The following is a 20078-nucleotide window of genomic DNA, read 5'->3' as shown; positions in this document are numbered from 1 at the left end:
GGCAGAGATTGCAGTGAGCCAAGATAGTGCTACTGCACTCAGCCTGGGCAACAAAACAAGACTCTATCTCAAAAAAAAAAAAAAAAAACCAAAAAGGAAAATCCACTAGTCTAGTCCTACACGCTCACCCACGGCTAGCCAGCTTCCACCCTCTACAGCAGAGGTCCCCAACCTCTGGGCCAGGGGCTGGTACTGGTCAATGCCCTGTTAGGAACCAGGCTACATAGCAGGAGGTGAGTGGCAGGTGAGTGAAATTTCATCTGTAGTTACAGCCACTCCCCATTGCTTGCATTACCACCTGAGCTCCGCCTCCTGTCAGATCAGCGGCGGCATTAGATTCTCATAGGAGCTTGAACCCTGTTCTAAACTGTTCATGTGAGGGATGTAGGTTGCACGCTCCCTATGAGAATCGAATGCCTGATGATCTGTCATGTCTCCCATCACCCCAGCTGGACCGTCTAGTTGCAGGAAAACAAGCTCAGGGGTCCCACTGATCCTACACGATGGTGAATTGTGGAATTATTTCATTATATATGTTACAATGTAATAATAATAGAAATAAAGCACACAATAAATGTAATGCACTTGAATCATCCTGAAAGCATCCCACCCTGGTCTGTGAAAAAATTGTCTTCCATGAAACCGGTCCCTGGTACCAAAAACGTTGAGGACCACTGCTGCTCAGAATCTATCAGTCACTCTTCTTCCCCTCACCCCCTTGCCCTAGAAGCACACCCTGCAAACCCGCCGTGAATTGACACTCTGCTTCTATCCCTCTTCCCCTCGTGTCTGTTTCTGGAGGAAGAGGATAAAGGACCAGCTGCCCCAAGTCCTAGCGGGCAGCTCGAAGAAGTGAAACTTACACGTTGGTCTCCTGTTTCCTTGCCAAGCCTTTACCATGGTAACAACCCCTGGTCCCGTTCAGCCACCACCGCCCCACCCAGCACACCTCCAACCCCAGACAAGGTTGTTGACACAAGAGAGCCCTCAGGGGCACAGAGAGAGTCTGGACACGTGGGGGAGTCAGCCATGTATCACCGGAGGCGGCTGGGCACATGGCGGGGATGAGGGAAAGACCAAGAGTCCTCTGTTGGACCAAAGTCCTAGACAGACAAAACCTAGACAATCACGTGGCTGGCTGCATGCCCTGTGGCTGCTGGGCTAGGCCCAGGAGGAGGGAGGGGCGCTGTTTCCTGGAGGTGGCCCGGGGCACCGGGTGGACAGCCCCGGGGGGAAAAACATCCACATTTTGATGGAAGTTATCTTTGATAACTCCACAGTGACCTGGTTCTCCAAAGGAAAAGCAGGCAACGTGAGCTGGTTTTTTTTCTCCAAGCTGAACACTAGGGGTCCTGGGCTTTTTGGGTCACCCGGTATGGCAGACGGTCAACCTGGCAGGACATCCGGGAGAGACAGACACAGGCAGAGGGCAGAAGGGTCAAGCGAGGTCCTCAGGCCAAGGCTATTGGGGTTTGCTTAATTGTTCCTGAACCCTCTTACACACGTACACACACAGAGCAGCACGCACACACACACACACACATGCCTCAGCAAGTCCCGGAGAGGGAGGTGTCGAGGGAAGGGGGCCCCGCTGGCTGTTCAGACGGACTCCCACAGCCAGCGAGTGGGTGGGGCTGGAGTATGAGTTCATCTATTTCCTGCCCACATCTGGTATAAAAGGAGGCAGCGGCCCACGGAGGAGCACAGCTGTGTCTGGCTGCAGGGCCAAGAGCGCTGTCAAGAAGAGCCACACGCCCCCCTCCAGCCACTGAATTCCTGCAACTCAGCAGCCGCCGCCAGGGCAGGTCGAATCGCCAATCGCAAAGCACCTCTGAGAACTTCAGGTAGGAGAAAAGCAAACTCCCTCCAACCTCTTACTTCGGGCTTAGAAGTAAGGCAGAGAACTTGCCTCCCCAGAGTCCCCTCCCTCCATCATCCCCCGCTATTCCTCTATTTTCTTTTTCTCAGACCTGCAGCCTTGAGTCGACCCTGTCCTGGGGTGATTGCAGGAGAGCAGGGAGGATGGTCAGGCCCCACCAACAACCCCATCACCCAGAAACAAGAACCTTGACTCTCTCGGTCCCTCTGCATCAAGACACTTACCCATTTCCCACCTCATACCTCTTAACTTGAATGAAACAATCACTGGGAAAGCATTATAAGAGAATTAAGGCCAGGCACTGTGGCTCATGCCTGTAATCGCAGGACTTTGTGAGGCTGAGGCAGGCAGATAACTTGAGCCCAGGAGTTTGAGACCAGCCTGGGCAACATGGCAAAACCCTGTTCTCCCAAAAAAAAATACAAAAATTAGCTGGGCGTGCTGGTGTGCCTGTATTCCCAGCTACTTGGGAGGCTGAGGTGGGAGGATTGCTTGAGCCAAGGAGGCAGAGGCTGCAGTGAGCCAAGATTGAGCCATTGCACCCAGCCTGGATGACGGAGCAAGACTCTGTCTCAAAAAATGAATGGAAGGAAGGAAGGAAGGAAGAAAGAGAGAAAGAGAGAGAAAGAGAAAGAGGAAGGAAAGAAAGAGAGAGAAGGAAGGAAGGAAGGAAGGAAGGAAGGAAGGAAGGAAGGAAGGAAGGAAGGAAAAGAAAGCAAATGTAAAGGCTCATGCAAATCAAAGATGTTGTGATAATTGATAATTGAGCCCGGGCTAAATCCCCCCTCTGCTGCAAAGGCAGCGGGACACAGAGAGAAGGCAGATGGACTGGATTCCAAGATTCCCGTAGGGCAAGATGGCCAAAGACTCACTGCCACTGCCCGGGGATAAGTCCGTCTGAGTGAGATGGAGTGGGACGGGCTAAGAATCTGAATGTGTCATGGTCTGTTCCTGCACCTTGCCCTAGTGTTCACCCACCACCTGCTTGCAGGAAACAAGAAGAGCAGGGCCCACAGCTGGCCAGCTCCCCTCCCCTCCTGCCTGTCTTCCAGAAAGATTCCTTCACCAGCCCTCTTTCCATTGCTCTAGGATGCAGATGTCTCCAGCCCTCGCCTGCCTAGTCCTGGGCCTGGCCTTCGTCTTTGGTGAAGGGTCCACCGTGCACCATCCCCCATCCTACGTGGCCCACCTGGCCTCAGACTTCGGGGTTAGGGTGTTTCAGCAGGTGGCGCAGGCCTCCAAAGACCGCAACGTGGTTTTCTCACCCTATGGGGTGGCCTCGGTGTTGGCCATGCTCCAGCTGACAACGGGAGGAGAAACCCGGCAGCAGATCCAAGCGGCCATGGGATTCAAGATTGATGGTGAGCCACGGGACACTGGGGGAGGTGGAGGCATGCAAAATAGACCAACCAGAAGCCAAGGAAAGGCTGGCTCTGGCTTAGCCGAGCCAAGCCCCGTACAGCTGTGCTGCAGGGGTCACCCCATCTTCTTCCCACTACACCCCAAGTCACTGGACCCTTGAATCGCCAAGGGTGTCTGGCCAGTGGATTTACCGCTTATTCACCACCGCATGATCTTAACCTCATTAAGCCTCAGTTTGCCCATCTATAAAATGAGGATCATAAAAATACCAACCACATAGGGCTGTCCTAAAGAATTCATGGGCCGGGCGCGGTGGCTCACGCCTGTAATCTCAGCATTTTGAGAGGCTGAGGCAGGCGGATCAGGAGGTCAGGAGATTGAGACCATCCTGGCTAACATGGTGAAACCCCGTGTCTACTAAAAATACAAAAAAATTAGCCGGGCGTGGTGGCGAGCGCCTGTAGTCCCAGCTACTCGGGAGGCTGAGGCAGGAGAATGGCGTGAACCTGGGAGGTGGACCTTGCAGTGAGCCGAGACCGTGCCACTGCACTCCGGCCTGAGCAATAGAGCGAGACTCTATCTCAAAAAAAAAAAAAAAAAAAAAAAAAAGAATTCATGGAATTACACTTGTGAAATGCTTAGCACAGCCATCACTATAAGAAAAAAAAATCTAAGGCCAGTCATAGTGCCTCGTATCTGTAATCTCAGCACTTTGGGAGGTTGAGGCAGGAGGATCACTTGAGGCTAGGAGTTCGAGGCCAGCCTGGGCAATACGGTGAAACCACGTATCTACTAAAAATATAAAAATTAGTCCGATGTGATGGTGTACACCTGTAATGCCAGTTACTCAGGAAGTTGAGGCACAAGAATCGCTTGAACTCGGGAGGTGGAGGTTGCGGTGAGCTGATATCGCACCACTGCACTCCAGCCTGGGTGACAGAGTGAGACTCTGTCTCAAAAAAAAACAAAAACAAAAAAAAAAAGAAAAGAAAAAAAGTAAGGTCAGGCAAGGTGGCTTATGACTGTAATCTCAGCATTTTGGAAGGTTGAAGCAGGAAGATCACTTGAGGCCAGAAGTTTGAGACCAGACTGAGCAACAGTGAGACCCCTGCCTCTACAAAAAATTTAAAAATTAGCCAGATGTGGTGGCACACACCTGTAGTCCCAGCTACTTAGGAGGCTGAGGTGGGAGGATGGCTTGAGCCCAGGAACTGGAGGCTGCAGTGAGCTATGACTGCACCACTGCACTTCAGCCTGGACAACAAAGGGAGGCCCTGTCTAGGAAAAAAAAAAAGAAGAAAGAAAATATTTAGGGTTCATCCAGGAGGTGGAGGTTGCAGTGAGCTGAGATCACGTCATTGCACTCCAGCCTGGGAGGCAAGAGCAAAACTCCATCTCAAAAAAAAAAAAAAAGAAAAAGAAAAAAATCAGGAAGAAAATATTTAGGGTTCATAACTTAAGAACAGAGAAGAATATTCTAGCCCAAAGAGAGGGTTGGGATCTGAGACGTTTGAAGAAAGGAAGAGATACAGAAAAGAGATTTTGTCCTGGAATGAAATCTCCCTCCAGAGAGCCCTGGGAAAGCATGGTAGCCCCCATTCATCAGGGTGGAGCCTCTTGTGGAGGAAGTGGGCTCGGCTGGGAACCCTCGATTCAGCACGAGCCTGACTTGTCCTCTCCTCTCTGCCCCTGCGCAGACAAGGGCATGGCTCCCGCCCTCCGGCATCTGTACAAGGAGCTCTTGGGGCCGTGGAACAAGGATGAGATCAGCACCACAGACGCGATCTTCGTCCAGCGGGATCTGAAGCTGGTCCAGGGCTTCATGCCCCACTTCTTCAGGCTGTTCCGGAGTACAGTCAAGCAAGTGGACTTTTCAGAGGCGGAGAGAGCCAGATTCATCATCAACGACTGGGTGAAAACACACACAAAAGGTGAGCAGGCAGGGAAAGGAAGCCAGTTCCCCGGGCCTCAAGAGAAAGGGAATTTGGAAACAAATTCATATATCCCAGTTGGGTGCAGTAGTTTACACCTGTAATCCCAGCCCAACACTTTGGGAGGTCTAGGCGAGAGGATGGCTTGAGGTCTGGAGTTTGAGACTAGCCTGGCCAACATAACAAGACCCCATCTCTACAAAAAATTTAAAAACCAGCCGGGCATGATGGTACACACCTGTAGTCCCAGCCACTTGGGAGGCTGAGGTGGGAGGATCACTTGAGTCCTGGAGTTCAAGGCTGCATTAAGTAAGCTATGTTTGCAACACTGCACTCCAGCCTGGGAGTGCAGAACAAGACCTCATCTCTAAAAAAACAAACAAAAACCAAACCCACATATCCTAAACAACGCTCCTTTTCAGCATTCTCTTCTCTATGGACAGAGGGCTGGATGCTTTAAGAACCAAATCTTAGGCTGGGCATGGTGGCTCACACCTCTAATCCTAGCATTTTGGGAGGCCGGGGCGGGCAGATTGCCTGAGCACAGGAGTTCGAGACCAGCCTGGCCAACATAGTGAAACCCTGTCTCTATCAAAAATACAAAAAATTAGCCAGGTGTGTTGGCACCTGCCTATAATCCCAGCTGCTCAGGAGGATGAGGCTCAAGAATCACTTGAACCCGGGAGGCGGAGGCTGCAGTGAGCTGAGATCGTGCCACTGCACTCCAGCCTGGGTGACAGAGCAAGACTTTGTCTCCAAAAAAAAAAAAGGAACTAGACGGGTTCATTTAAACCCCTGACTGCAGCCCTTTGATATACATCCAGTTGAGGACTGTGAACTCTGGGAAACATCTAAAAGGCTTGAAAATTTTGTCTAGGCCGGGCGCGGTGGCTCACGCCTGTAATCCCAGCACTTTGGGTGGCCGAGGTGGGCGGATCATAAGGTCATGAGATTGAGACCATCCTGGCTAACACGGTGAAACCCCATCTCTAATAAAAAATACAAAAAATTAGCTGGGTGTGGTGGTGGGCGCCTGTAGTTGCAGCTACTCGGGAGGCTGAGGCAGGGGAATGGCATGAACCCGGGAGGCGGAGCTTGCAGTGAGCCAAGATCGCACCATTGCATTCCAGCCTGGGTGAGAGTGCAAGACTCCGTCTCAAACAACAAAAAATAATAATAATTTGTCTAACTTCAGCCGGGCGTGGTGGCTCACACCTGTAATCCCAGCACTTTGGGAGGCCGAGGCAGGTGGATCATGAGGTCAGGAGTTTGAGACCAGCCTGACCAACATGATGAAACCCCATCTCTACTAAAAATACAAAAATTAGCCAGGCATGGTGGCGGGTGCACGTAATCCCAGTTATTCAGTAGGCTGAGGCAGGAGAATCACTTGAACCCAGGAGACGGAGGTTGCGGTGAGCCAAGATCGCGCCACTGCACTCCAGCCTGGCGACAGAGCGAGACTCCATCTCAAAACAACAACAACAAAAAAAGCTGTCTAACTTCCTGATCTTCCTGATCGTTGGTTTTCCCACAGGGATGATCAGTGACTTGCTTGGGAAAGGAGCTGTGGACCAGCTGACACGGCTGGTGCTGGTGAATGCCCTCTACTTCAACGGCCACTGGAAGACTCCCTTCCCCGACTCCAGCACCCACCGCCGCCTCTTCCACAAATCAGATGGCAGCACTGTCTCTGTGCCCATGATGGCTCAGACCAACAAGTTCAACTACAGTAAGTCCAAGAGCCCCTTCCCCACAGCCCACAGCAACTACATCTCATTCCTGGGGTATCCCAAGGGATGCCCAAATTGTCACCCTCCGAGGGAGGAAGACCACAGGGAATGCTCCCCTTTAAGGGAGGAGAGACCCTAGAATATACTCCAGCTTTGACAAAGATTCCCCAAGCAGGAGACATCAGGATAATGGGAACAGAAGACAAGAGGTTTATCCCATGAAGGATGAAGCTGAAATCCAGAAATTCCCTCAGGGCCACATTTGTCCACCTGACTCCAGGGTCTCCTCTTCATGTGTTGCTGGTGTGACTACCTGGGGATGAGAAATCCTGCTGGGGGAGTTGAGGTTAAGAGGATGAGGACTCCAGGTGCGGTGGCTCATGCCTGTAATCCCAGCACTTTGGGAGGCCAAAACGGGTGGATCACCTGAGGTCAGGAGTTTGAGACCAACCTGGCCAACACGGTGAAACCCCGTCTCTACTAAAAATGCAAAAATTAGCCAGGCGTGGTGGCACGTGCCTGTAATCCCAGCTACTCAGGAGGCTAAGGCAGGAGAATCACTTGAGCTTGGGAGGTGGGGGTTACAGTGAGCCGAACAAAATTGAGCCACTTCACCCCAGCCTGGGCGAAAGAGTGAAACTCCGTCTCAAAAAAAATTAAAATAAAATAAAAAAAAAGGATGAGGACTGGGATGAATTGGTGGCTGGGTGTGAGGAAAATGGAAGTGAAGGAAGGCCAAAAGAGACAGAGAAGGCCTGGCACGGTGGCTCACGCCTATAATCCCAGCACTTTGGGAGGCTGAGAAGAGGGATTGCTTGAGGCCAGAAGTTGAAGACCAGCCTGGGCAACATAGCAAGACCCTGCCTCTACAAAAAAATTTTTTTTAATTAGCCAGGCTTGGTGACATGTATCTGTAATCTACTCAAGAAGCTGAGGTGAGGCCAGGCGCGTTGGCTCGCGCCTGCATTCCCAGCACTTTGGGAGGTCCAGGCGGGTGGATGACCTGAGGTCAGGAGTTCAAGACCAGCCTGGCCAACATGGTGAACCCCCATCTCTACAAAAATACAAAAATTAGCTGGGCATGATGGCAGGTGCCTGTAATCCCAGCTACTCGGGAGGCTGAGGTGGGAGAATCGATTGAACCGGGGAGGGGGAGGTTGCAGTGAGCTGAGATTGCACCATTGCACTCCAGCCTGGGTGACAGAGTGAGACTCCTCAAAACAAACAAACAAACAAACAAAAAACAGAAGCTGAGGTGGGAGGAGCATTTGAACCAGGATTCAGAGGCTGCAGTGAGCTATGATTGCACCACTGCACCACACTCCAGTCTGTGTGACAGAGTGAGACCCTGTTTCTTACAGACACACACACACACACACACACAGAGAGAGAAACTAGAAGATACTGAATTGGCAGAAGAGAAGGGCAATAGAAATTAAAATACTGAATAGGGGAGCAGTGAACAGGGGATCTCCAAAAGCCAAGAGGGAGAGAGAGCCTGGCTTCCAGAAAAAGCGGAGAAGCCAGGAGAACTAGGTGAAAATCCAGTGCTGGGTTGCCATCAGCGAGAGCTGGAGCCCTTTCCAACAAGCCATCTTGGTGTCTTCACAGCCGAGTTCACCACGCCCAATGGCCATTACTATGACATCCTGGAACTGCCCTACCACGGGAACACCCTCAGCATGTTCATTGCTGCCCCTTATGAAAAGCAGGTGCCTCTCTCTGCCCTCACCAACATTCTGAGTGCCCAGCTCATCAGCCACTGGAAAGGCAACATGACCAGGCTGCCCCGCCTCCTGGTTCTGCCCAAGTAAGTCACAACCGCTATCTCTCCCACCCACCCACCCACCCCTCTCTCCAGGCTCCCCAAAGTCGCTGCCCCCCAGGTTGAATTTCCCCGATCTGTGACGTTTGCAGGGCAGGGACATGCATGTGTGGGAGGCTGATGGGAAACTGTGGCCTGGGTTTGATTAGGAGTCATGTAATCATCCCTCCCCCTGTTTCTGCTGGAGGGCAGGGGACAGCTCTTCCCGACCACACCTCCACATTGACTATCCCCCCAGAATACTCAACAAAAGCCCCCAAAGGAGAGCCAGAGAAATGAGGGAGGTGGGGGCCCAATCAGTCCACATCGACTTAAGGTCTCACCCCACCAGCACTCCCATCCCCCACCCTTTCAAGTCAACATCCAGACAAAAGAAATCACTTCCAAGGACAGAGCAGCTCAAAGCGCAGCTTCTAGCTGGGGTTCCAAGAAAGCAGATTTTTCGAAATCCTTCTGCAGAAGGAAGCAAAGAGATTTTTCGAAATCCTTCTGCAGAAGAAGGCTGGGCCTGGGGAACTCCAGAATTATAGGGAAGCCTCCCACCACGCTCATCCCAAATTTCCAGATGCTACAATGCCAGGCTTGGGGAAAGAACAGAATGTAGTTGGTTAGCTGGTGCATGCTCTCACTTGCATCCTCTCTCTCTCTTCCTCTTTTCCTCCCCGCCCCCCCCCCTGGCTCATAAAAATCGAGGTAATTAGTCGTGCCCTAGTGAGAAGCAGAGAGTGCTCAAAGGCCCCCTGCTTGAGTCCTCTTCAGGGTTAGCTCTCAGAAACACAATCTGCAGAACAGATTTTTGTTCCAACATCCTTGCAGGAGAATTTGCCCTTAGCTTCCCCCGCCCCAGCCAGGCTGAATAAAATTGTGCTGAAACTACTGTCTTATTTGAGGAAAGTAATTAGTCATAGGTGGGAGGGGGTGGGGAGATTGCAGAAGAATGTTCATGAATATTAGGATTTCCAGCAATAAGGAGGACTTTGTAAACAGCTTTAGAAAAAGAATGAGGCCGGCTGGGTGCTGTGGCTCATGCCTGTAATCTCAGCATTTGGGGAGGCCAAGATGGGTGGATCACTTGAGGCCAGGAGTTCAAGACCAGCCTGGCCAACAGGGTGAAACCCTGTCTCTACTAAAAATACAAAAATTAGCCAGCCATGGTGGCAAGCGCCTATGAGCCCAGCTACTCGGGAGGCTGAGACACGAGAATTGCTTGAACCCGGGAGGCAGAGGCTGCAATGAGCTGAGATCACACCACTGCACTCCAGCCTGGGGGACAGAGCAAGACTCTGTTTCAAAAAAAAAAAAAAAAAAAAAAAGAAGGCCGGGCGCTGTGGCTCACGCCTGTAATTCCAGCACTTTGGGAGGCTGAGGCGGGTGGATCACGAGGTCAGGAGATCGAGACCATCCTGGCGAACATGGTGAAACCCTGTCTCTACTAAAAATACAAAAAAATTAGCCGGGTGTGGTGGTGGGCTCCTGTAGTCCCAGCTTCTCGGGAGGCTGAGGCAGGAGAATGGCGTGAACCCGGGAGGCAGCGGAGCTTGCAGTGAGCCGAGATCGCGCCACTGCACTCCAGCCTGGGTGACAGAACAAGACTCCATCTCAAAAAAAAAAAAAAAAGAAAAGAAAAGAAAAGAAAAAAAGGAAGGAAAGAAAGAAAAGGAAAGGAAAGGACAGGACAGGACAGGACAGGACAGGACAGGAAAGGAAAGGGAGAGGAAGGAAGGAAGGGAGGGAGGGAGGGAGGGAAGGGAAGAAAAGGGAGAGGACCAGGCCTCCCTCTCCAAACTTCACCTCCATTCCTATTCTGGCCACTTGATTTGGGGGACACCTGGTAGGGGATGGGGAAAGGTGCAGGCTGCCAGTCAAAGGGGACCCCGGCTTGAGCAGCCTCTTACTGCTATCCACAGGTTCTCCCTGGAGACTGAAGTTGACCTCAGGAAGCCCCTAGAGAACCTGGGAATGACCGACATGTTCAGACAATTTCAGGCGGACTTCACGAGTCTTTCAAGTAAGAGGACCTTCTTTGCTTTTTCTTACCCCAGTGGAGTGCGGGGGCCCCTAAGAGGAAAAAGCAACCTCTCCTTGAGAGTGGCAGCTGATCTAATCCTGTATCCACATCTGTTTCAGACCAAGAGCCTCTCCACGTTGCGCAAGCGCTGCAGAAAGTGAAGATCGAGGTGAACGAGAGTGGCACGGTGGCCTCCTCATCCACAGGTGAGTCTGGCTCAGGTGAGGCTCCATGGGCCTGTCGCCTCCATCACCCCTCAGGATAACTGGTCCCCAGACCCAGGAAGGACCCGCATCCCTCTCCACACAGACCTCTCTGCACAGAGCAGCTCTGTCTGTGCTTAGCCATCACCCGTTCCCCACCTGTTTCTCAGCCTGGAAAACGGGCTTGGGACCATGGAACCCTGTTTCCTCACCTGATGGCTCCTAAGTTCCCTGACTGTGAAAAGGCCTCCTAAAGGAAAACCCAAGTTGTTCCCACAGTGGGAAGTAAACTTAAGAAATGTGCTTATCAGGCTGGGCGTGGTGGCTCACATCTGTAATCCCAGCACTTTGGGGGACCAAGGCGGGTGGATCACTTGAGGTCAGGAATTCGAGACCAGCCTGGCCAACATGGCAAAACCCTGTCTCTACTAAAAATACAAAAATTAGCCAGGCCTGGTGGCGTGTGTCTGTGGTCCCAGCTACTCGGGAGGCGGAGGCAGAAGAATCACTTGAATCCAGGAGGCAGAGGTTGCAGTGAGCTGATATCACGCTGCTGCACTCCAGACTGGGCAATAGAACGCAAGTCTGAAGAAAAGAGGGGGAGAGAGAGAGAGAGAGACAGAGAGAGAGAGAGAAAGAGAAAAGAAAAGAAAGAGCTTATCAATAAGCCCTTAAAGGATTTAGATAAATGTGTGTAAGGGAAGAGCTGATCCATTGCTACCAAGCTCCTGGAGGAAACCAGGTCTCAGAGGATATCCCTAAACTTTTAAGGTTCATATTCAGGAAAACAACTTCCAGCTGGGCTCAGTGGCTCACACCTGTAATCCCAGCACTTTGGGAGGCTGAGGCAGGAGGATCACTTAAGCCCAGGCATTTGAGACCAGCCTGGGCAGCATAAGGAGATGCTGTCTCTATAAAAATTAGAAAAAATTTAGCCAGGCATGGTGGCATGCACCTGTAGCCCCAGCTACTTGGGAGACTGAGGTGGGAGGATCACTTGAGCCCAGGAGTTCGAGGCTGTGGTGAGCCATGAAGGCACCACTGCACTCCAGCCTGGGCAACAGAGGGAGACCCTGTCTCTAAGAAAAAGGGTGGGGGGTGCCAGTGCCAGCATCCCTCTGTTCTAAGGCATTGTCCCTTCTCTTGCAGCTGTCATAGTCTCAGCCCGGATGGCCCCTGAGGAGATCATCATGGACAGACCTTTCCTCTTTGTGGTCCGGCACAACCCCACAGGTGAGCCTGGAACCCATCATGTTCCACATCCTCCCACCCATTCTTTCTCTCAGGAACTAGTCCCGACAGATGCAGACATCTCTCTACCCCGAGAGGGCTCTGGGCAGGGAATCCATAACCCTACCCTGCTTCCTGTCCCAAGAGGAGGCCACCTTCTATCACCCACAGACAGTGCCGGGCCACCATCCCTGCTCTGTCACTCAGGCAGCTGAGACTCCAGACAGCTCACTCATCTGCCCAGATCTCAGTCCTTCCACCCACATCCAGCCTGATGAGCTGTCCCACTCCTTCCGCTTCTCAACTCCCACGGTTCTTTCATCCTCAGGAACAGTCCTTTTCATGGGCCAAGTGATGGAACCCTGACCCTGGGGAAAGACACCTTCATCTGGGACAAAACTGGAGATGCATCGGGAAAGAAGAAACTCCAAAGAAAAGAATTTTAGTGTTAATGACTCTTTCTGGAGGAAGAGAAGACATTTGCCTTTTGTTAAAAGATGGTAACCCAGATCTGTCTCCAAGAGCTCGGCCTCTCCTTGGAGGACATTTAGGTCAAAATCCCTAGTCTCCACCTGGAACCCTGGGAGAGAAGTTTGAAGCACAACTCCCTTAAGGTCTCCAAACCAGACGGTGACGACTGTGGGACCATCTGGGGCACCTGCTTCCGCCTGTCTCTCTGCCCACTCGGGTCTGCAGACCTGGTTCCCACTGAGGCCTTTTGCAGGACGGAACTACGGGGCTTACAGGAGCTTTTGTGTGCCTAGTAGAAACTATTTCTGTTCCAGTCACATTGCCGTAACTCTTGTACTGTCTGCCACCGTGGAGGAGGCTGGGGACAGGCCAAAGGCCAATGGAAGAAGCACCCTTTCATCTCAGAGTCCATTCTGGCACTGGCCACCCCTCCCCAGTACAGGGGTGCTGCACATGGCAGAGTGACTATCCCCCATCACGTGACCCAACCCTCCTGGCCTGGCTGTCTCCCTCCCCAGAAACAGTGTGCATGGGTTATTTTGGAGTGTAGGTGACTTGTTTACTCATTGAAGCAGATTTCTGCTTCCTTTTATTTTTATAGGAATAGAGGAAGAAAGGTCAGATGTGTGCCCAGCTCTTCACCCCCCAAGCTCTTGGTGGGGAGGGGTGTACCTGAATATTTATCATATCCTTGCCCTTGTGTGCTTGTTAGAGAGAAAGAGAACTATTAAGGAAAATAACATTATGTAAACTTGCTCCTAGTGTTTCTTTCTGGTCTGTGTCACCGTATCTCAGGAAGTCCGGCCACTTGACTGGTACACACCCCTCGGGACATCCAGCGTGATGGAGCCCACACTGCCACCTTGTGGCCACCCGAGCCCCTCGCGCCCCTCTTGTCCTCGTCTTTCTCCCCTTGATGGAAATTGACCATTCAATTTCAGCCTCCTTCAGGGGACCGAAAGGACGGAGTGGGGGAGAGAGACTCAGATGAGGACAGAGTGGTTTCCAATGTGTTCAATAGATTTAGGAGCAGAAATTCAAGGGGCTGCATGACCTACCAGGACAGAACTTTCCCCAATTACAGGGTGACTCACAGCCGCATTGGTGACTCACTTCAATGTGTCATTTCCGGCTGCTGTGTGTGAGCAGTGGACACGTGAGGGGGGGTGGGTGAGAGAGACAGGCAGCTCGGATTCAACTACCTTAGATAATCTTTCTGAAAACCTACCAGCCAGAGGGTAGGGCACAAAGACGGATGTAATGCACTTTGGGAGGCCAAGGCGGGAGGATCACTTGAGCCCAGGAGTTCAAGACCAGCCTGGGCAACATACCAAAGGCCCTGTCTCTTTAAAAATATATATTTTAAATATATTTAAATATATATTTTTAATATCTTTAAATATATATGTATATATTTTAAAGACCAATTTATGGGAGAATTGCACATAGATGTGAAATGAATGTAATCTAATAGAAGCCTAATCAGCCCACCATGTTCTCCAATGAAAAATCCTCTTTCTTTGGGGTTTTTCTTTCTTTCTTTCTTTTTTGATTTTGCACTGGATAGTGATGTCAGCCACATACAGGATCCACAGGGGTGGTGTCAGATGCTATTGAATTGTGTTGAATTGTATGCTTTTTCACTTTTGATATATAAACATGTAAAAATGTTTCAAAAAATAATAAAATACATAAATATAAAAAATATTTCAGGACAGTCACTGCCCTCACCTTCTCCATTTCACACCATACAAGAAATCAGAAGCCTAGGCCGGGTGCTGTGGTTCACGCCTGTAATCCCAGCACTTTGGGAAGCCGAGGTGGGTGGATCACCTGAGGTCAGGAGTCTGAGACCAACCTGGACAACATGGTGAAACCCCGTCTCTACTAAAAATACAAAAATTAGCTGGGCGTGGTGGCATGTGCCTGTAATCCCAGCTACTCAGGATGCTGAGGCAAGAGAATCACTTGAAGCCAGGAGGCAGAGGTTGCAGTGAGCCGAGATTGCGCCACTGAACTCCAGGCTGGGTGACAGAGCGAGACTCCCTCTGAAAAAACAAACAATAACAACAACAACAAACCCAGAAATCAAAATCCTGTTGGTCCATAGACCTTATGGGTGGAAGGGAACTTCCTACATCCAGGTTGACCCAATATGGGGGTGTCCATGAAATGGTCACCTCAGCTCTACCACAAGCCCCAAGGATACGTTGATTCTCTGCCCCTGGGAATCATCTTCAAAAAGGAAAAAAATGCTCCCCTGCCATAAACTTTCCACTTATCCAGATGGACCTGCTCATAAGTCACCATCCCTGTGGGCTCCCAACTCTGTTCATGCCACTTCCTTCCAGCACCAAATGCTTCCCACTCCCCATTCTTCAAACCCAGCTCAAGTTCCAGTTCCTCCACCTAGCACTTCCCATGGATCCAACCAATATCATTACTATCAGGCCCGGAGCAGTGGCCCACACCTGTAATCCCAGGACTTTGGGAGGCTGGGGCAGGAGGATTACTTGAGGCCAGGAGTTTCAGACCAGCCTGGACAACAAAGTGAGACCCTTCCTCTAAGAAAAGAAAGAAAGAGAAAGATAAAGAGAAAGAGAGAGAAGAAAGAAAGAAAGAAAGAAAGAAAGAAAGAAAGAAAGAAAGAAAGAAAGAGGGAGGGAGGGTGGGTGGGAGGGAAAGAAAGAAAGAAAGAAAGAAAGAGAGAGAGAGAAAGAAAGAAAGAAAGAAAGAAAGAAAGAAAGAAAGAAAGAAAGAAAGAAAGAAAGAAAAAGAAAGAAAGAAAGAAAAAAAGAAAAAGAAAGAAGGAAAGAAAGAAAGGAGGGAGGGAGGGAGGGAGGGAGGGGAGAGGGGGGAGGGAGGGAAGGAAGGGGATGAAAACATCATCACTCCCAACTTGACACTGAGTTTTCTTCTCCCTGGTCTGTAACAGTGCTTGGATTGTCGAGTGTTCTTTAGCTTTGCCTGTGTGTGTCTTACCCTCCCCAAACCCATCAAGGTATCAGGTTTCTTGAAAACAAGGCTCTCTTGTTATATATACTCTAGCATCTTCCTGAAAATGGCTTCCTGAAAAGTCTTTTATTATCTTCCTGCAGCATCTTGAAGGCTCTTGGCAGAGGCACACTTCCCTCCATTAGTTTCTGTTCAAATATTCAAAAATAATTTTTTTAACTGAAAAAAGACCAATAACCATCTGTCGAACTTGTATACTGTCTAACTCCAGAACCCTGAAGATAGGATTCAGAGATGTGACCCTCTGAACACCCAGCTCGTTTCTATTGCTTTTTAAACATTTTTTTTTTTTTTTTGTAGAAACGGGGTTTCACCATGTTTTGAACTTCTGAGTTCAAACAATCCTCCTGCCTCAGCCCCCCAAATTGCTGGGATCACAGGTGTGAGCCACCATGCCCAGCTTGGCCCAGGTATATCTTTCAACCTCCTTATACCCTGTAAATATGACTAATTCCAGGCCCTAGGCTAGTGGCTGAAAAGTTACCCATCTGTAACAGATTTGCTTGGAAAGCTAAACAGCCTCTTTTTGCACAAAATGCTTCAAAAAGCGGAACAAATTAGCCCCAACTCTGCAGTATACAGTTCAAAAACTGCCCGCCCATGCTGAGATGGCTCTAGAGGAAAAAGAGTTCTTCAAAAAGCCCCCTCACCACAGAGGAGGCTTGTTCCAGGAAATGCCCCATGTAACAGACTGTCAGCTATTGTGAGGATAAAAATGATGTAGACTCACCTGCCCAGCCCTGTTTGACTTTGCCTGGCCCTGTTCCTTGCCTGTTCTAAGTTTGTCTTCCCTTCTCTATTGTTTTGTTTTGTTTTGTTTTTCCTTTTAAGACAGGGTCTTGCTTTGTTGCTGAGGCAAAAGCGCAGTGGCACAATCTCAGCTTATTACTGCCTCCATCTCCTGGGCCCAAGCCATCCTTGCACCTCAGCGTCCCGAGTAGCTGGGACCACAGGTGTGCACCGCCAAGCCCTGCTAATCTTTGCATTTTTTGTAGAGATGGTGTCTCACTGTGTTGCCTGGGCTGCTCTCAAATTCCTAGGCTCAAGCAATCCACCTGTCTCGGCCTCCCAAAATGCTGTGATTACAAAGTGCTGGGCCACCATGCCTGGCCTGCTATTCTTTAGGGATAAGAAATTAACAAGATCTGCCTCCAGCCACCGTTATTGTAGATTTCTTGTAAACCTTAAATAGTGGAATTATTTATCTGCTCATGTGTGGGCAAAGAGTATGAATGTTGTAAATCCCTTGATGGTAAAAATATTCTATCAAAGGAAATTTGTCAAGGAGACACTATCGGTTTTTGAAATCATTTTTTTAGGTGGTTTCTCAAGTAAGGTTTGTTGAAATAATAGTAGCAAGTGGCCAGGCACGGTGACTCAGGTCTGTAATCCCAGCACTTTAGGAGGCCAAGGTGGGTGGATCACCTGAGGTCAGAAGAGAAAGAAAGAAACAAAGAAAGAGAGAAAAGAAGGGCTCAGATGTGGTGGAGTATAAAGGTGCTGGCTGGGTGGTGGCTCATGCCTGTAATTCCAGCACTTTGGAAGCCCAAGGCAAGTGAATCACTTGAGTCCAGGAGTTCGAGACCAGCCTGGGCAACACGGCGAAACCTTGTCTCCACAGAAAAATACAAAAATGAGCCTGGTGTGGTGGCGGGAGCCAGTAGTCCCAGCTACTCTGGAGGCTGAGATGGGAGGATCGTCTGAGCCAGGGAGGTCGAGGTTGCAGTGAGCCAAGATCATGCCACTACACTCCAGTCTGGGGTGACAGAGCAAGACCCTGGCTCAAAAAAAAAAAAAAAAAAAAAAAAAAAAAAAAAAGAAAGAAAGAAAGAAAAGAAAAGTGCTGCCCTCACGTGCAGCAGCAGCTTCTACATTGCCACCAGCCGCCTGGCCAGCCTGAACACTCGCTTGCTGAACGGGGTCTTTGATCCCCTCGCCACCAGAGGTCGCTTTCGCTCCAGTGGAAAGCTCTTCCCTGAAGCAAAGCAGCTGTGGCTTCCACCAAAATCTTGCCAAGTTGGAATTCCATTCAAATTAATGAGTATTTATTTAAAAGCTGACCTTTAGACCGGGTACTGGGAAGCACTAAAAAGAAAGTGTCAGCTATTCTTCTTCTTTTTTTTTTTTTTTTGAGACGGAGTCTTGCTCTGTCGCCTAGGCTGGAGTGCAGTGGCGACATCTTGGCTCACTGCAAGCTCTGCCTCCTGGGTTCAGGCCATTCTCCTGCCTCAGCCTCCCAAGTAGCTGGGACTACAGGCGCCCGCCATGACACCCGGCTAATTTTTTTTTTTTTTTTTTTTTTTTTTTTTTGTATTTTTAGTAGAGACGGGGTTTCACCATGTTAGCCAGAAAGGTCTCTATCTCCTCACCTCGTGATCCACTCACCTCGGCCTCCCAAAGTGCTGGGATTACAGGCGTGAGCCACCGCGCCCGGCCAGCTATTCTTCTTAATAGCAGATATCTAAGGACAAAGGACATCAAAAAGCTGGGCAACAAAGCTATGCTGGCCAGGTGCAGTGGCTCATGCCTGTAATCCCAACATTTTGAGAGGCCAAGGTGGGAGGACCACTTGAGGCCAGGAGTTTGAGATCAGCCTGGACAACATGGTGAAACATTGTCTCAACTAAAAATCAAAAAACTTAGCCAGGCATGGTGGTGCATGTCTGTGATCCCAGTTACTCCGGAGGCTGAGGCCAGAGGATCACTTGAGCCCTGGGAAGTCGAGGCTGCAGTAAGCTGTGATTGCATTACTACATTCCAGCCGGGGCAACAGAGCGAGACCCTGTCTTGAAAAGAAAAAAGAAAAGAAATGGAAGAAAAACTATGCAAGTCACTACAAAAATAATTGAAAGGAACACTGTATAAATGATCACTATAGTCTGGACTAGAATGTAGACCCATTAGAGGAGGGGCTATTTGAAACCATAAAGGATAAATCAGATGGGTTTGCGTCTATAGGGAGGGAATGGCAGGGCATTCCAGAAAATAGCATGAACAAAATCCCAAAGGAAAACGTATAGCAAGGCAGATGCAAGGGACACTTGAGAATGAAGTCTCAGATCTCCAGCTGGTTTCAGCCTGTCCCCTCGTCCCTCCTCTGATAACCCAGCCACTCCTCTCTAGGCCCTCTCCTAATCTAGTCCAGCAAGTCTTCCCTAGGGCCCTTGAATAAGCCACAATTTCGTGTCACCCGCCTCATGTCCCAGGCTTACAGCTCACAAGGCTAGAAAAAGGCAGTGACATCAACCACAGTGGGAAACCAAGAGGGGATAATTTCAGGGGAAGGAAGTGGCAGCACGTTTTTGGCAAGTGAAGTTTGAGATGACAATGGAATACTTACTTTATTTCATTTTATTTTTAAAAAATGGAAACTGGCTGGGTGCAGTGGCTCACACCTGTAATCCCAGCACTTTGGGAGGCCGAGCAGGTGGATCACCTGAGGTCTGGAGTTTGAGACCGACCTGGCCAACATGGTGAAACCCCATCTTTACTAAAAATACAAAAATTAGCCCGGCATGGTGGCGGGCACCTGTAAACCCAGCTACTCGGGCGGCTGAGGCAGGAGAATTGTTTGAACTCTGGAGGCAGAGGCTGCAGTGAGCCAAGATCATGCCATTGCACTCCAGCCTGGGCTCCAAAAAAAAAAAAGGAGGAGGAGGAGAAGGGAAGGAAGAAAAGAAAAGAAAAGAAAAGAAAAGAAGGAAATTGGGCAATTCAGGAAATCGCCAGGGCAGCCAGAGAACCAAACTGGAGGGAGGTCTCACACTATCGCACTAGGAACAATGCCCCACATCATACCTGTGCCCCTGCCTGTCCTGTGGACACAAGACACTGCCATTAGCGCCACTCTACTGCCACCCTAGGAACTTGATCCTCTGTCCTTCTGCCAGGGTCTTAACTACCCTCCATCTCCTAATGCCCACCCCAGTCTCTCCTGGAGCAAAGTTTGGCAGGTGCACAGATGGGTAGAGTCCAGCTGACAGGCCCATGCTATGCCCAGAAACAATGCTGCGAAAGTGAATATCTGGAAATTGCAAATGCTACTCTGGGAGGTTGGTCTATCTCCTCCCTAGATTCGTAAGACAGGGGATTCCCATACTCCAAGAAGCAGGGTTAGAACCTGAGTGCTGAAAGAATGACAAACATCAACCACAGAGAGTGTTCCAGCCGAGTGTGGTGTATGGGATTACGCCTGTAATCCCAGCACTTTGGGAGGCCAAGGCAGGAGGATCACTTGAGCCCAGGAGTTTGAGACCAGCCTCGGAAACATAGCGAGACCTGGTGTCTACAAACAATTTTTTTTTTTAGACAGAGTCTCACTCTATTGCCCAGGCTGGAGTGCAGTGTTGAGATCTCAGATCACCGTAACCTCTGCCTCCCGGGTTCAAGCAATTCTCCTGCCTCAGCCTCCCAAATAGCTG

The 20078-nt window shown here is 50.1% G+C and overlaps 1 protein-coding gene across 1 annotated transcript; it reads left to right on the top strand.

Annotated features, from left to right (window-relative positions):
* Positions 1-1695: 1695 nt before the first annotated feature.
* Positions 1696-14349, top strand: SERPINE1 (serpin family E member 1). The gene is made up of 9 exons (XM_037990449.2): positions 1696-1844; positions 2969-3240; positions 4939-5172; positions 6710-6904; positions 8517-8715; positions 10638-10738; positions 10858-10944; positions 12091-12174; positions 12500-14349. Exons 2-9 carry the CDS (start codon positions 2970-2972, stop codon positions 12535-12537), a joined length of 1209 nt encoding a protein of 402 aa, XP_037846377.2. The 5' UTR covers positions 1696-1844; position 2969; the 3' UTR covers positions 12538-14349.
* The last annotated feature ends 5729 nt before the right edge of the window (positions 14350-20078 follow it).

The sequence above is a fragment of the Chlorocebus sabaeus genome, chromosome 28 (assembly GCF_047675955.1).
Source record: "Chlorocebus sabaeus isolate Y175 chromosome 28, mChlSab1.0.hap1, whole genome shotgun sequence".
NCBI classification, from domain to species: domain Eukaryota; kingdom Metazoa; phylum Chordata; class Mammalia; order Primates; family Cercopithecidae; genus Chlorocebus; species Chlorocebus sabaeus.
Note: the sequence above shows the minus strand (reverse complement) of the source record. Positions and strands in the feature narration are given on the sequence as shown.

Bases quoted from the DNA above. Each gene is read 5' to 3' on its own strand.
- SERPINE1 (XM_037990449.2), top strand. From the start codon at position 2,970: ATGCAGATGTCTCCAGCCCTCGCCTGCCTAGTCCTGGGCCTGGCCTTC. The intron at 6,905-8,516 runs GTAAGTCCAAGA...GTGTCTTCACAG, and splicing joins GACCAACAAGTTCAACTACA to CCGAGTTCACCACGCCCAAT. The intron at 8,716-10,637 runs GTAAGTCACAAC...TGCTATCCACAG, and splicing joins CGCCTCCTGGTTCTGCCCAA to GTTCTCCCTGGAGACTGAAG.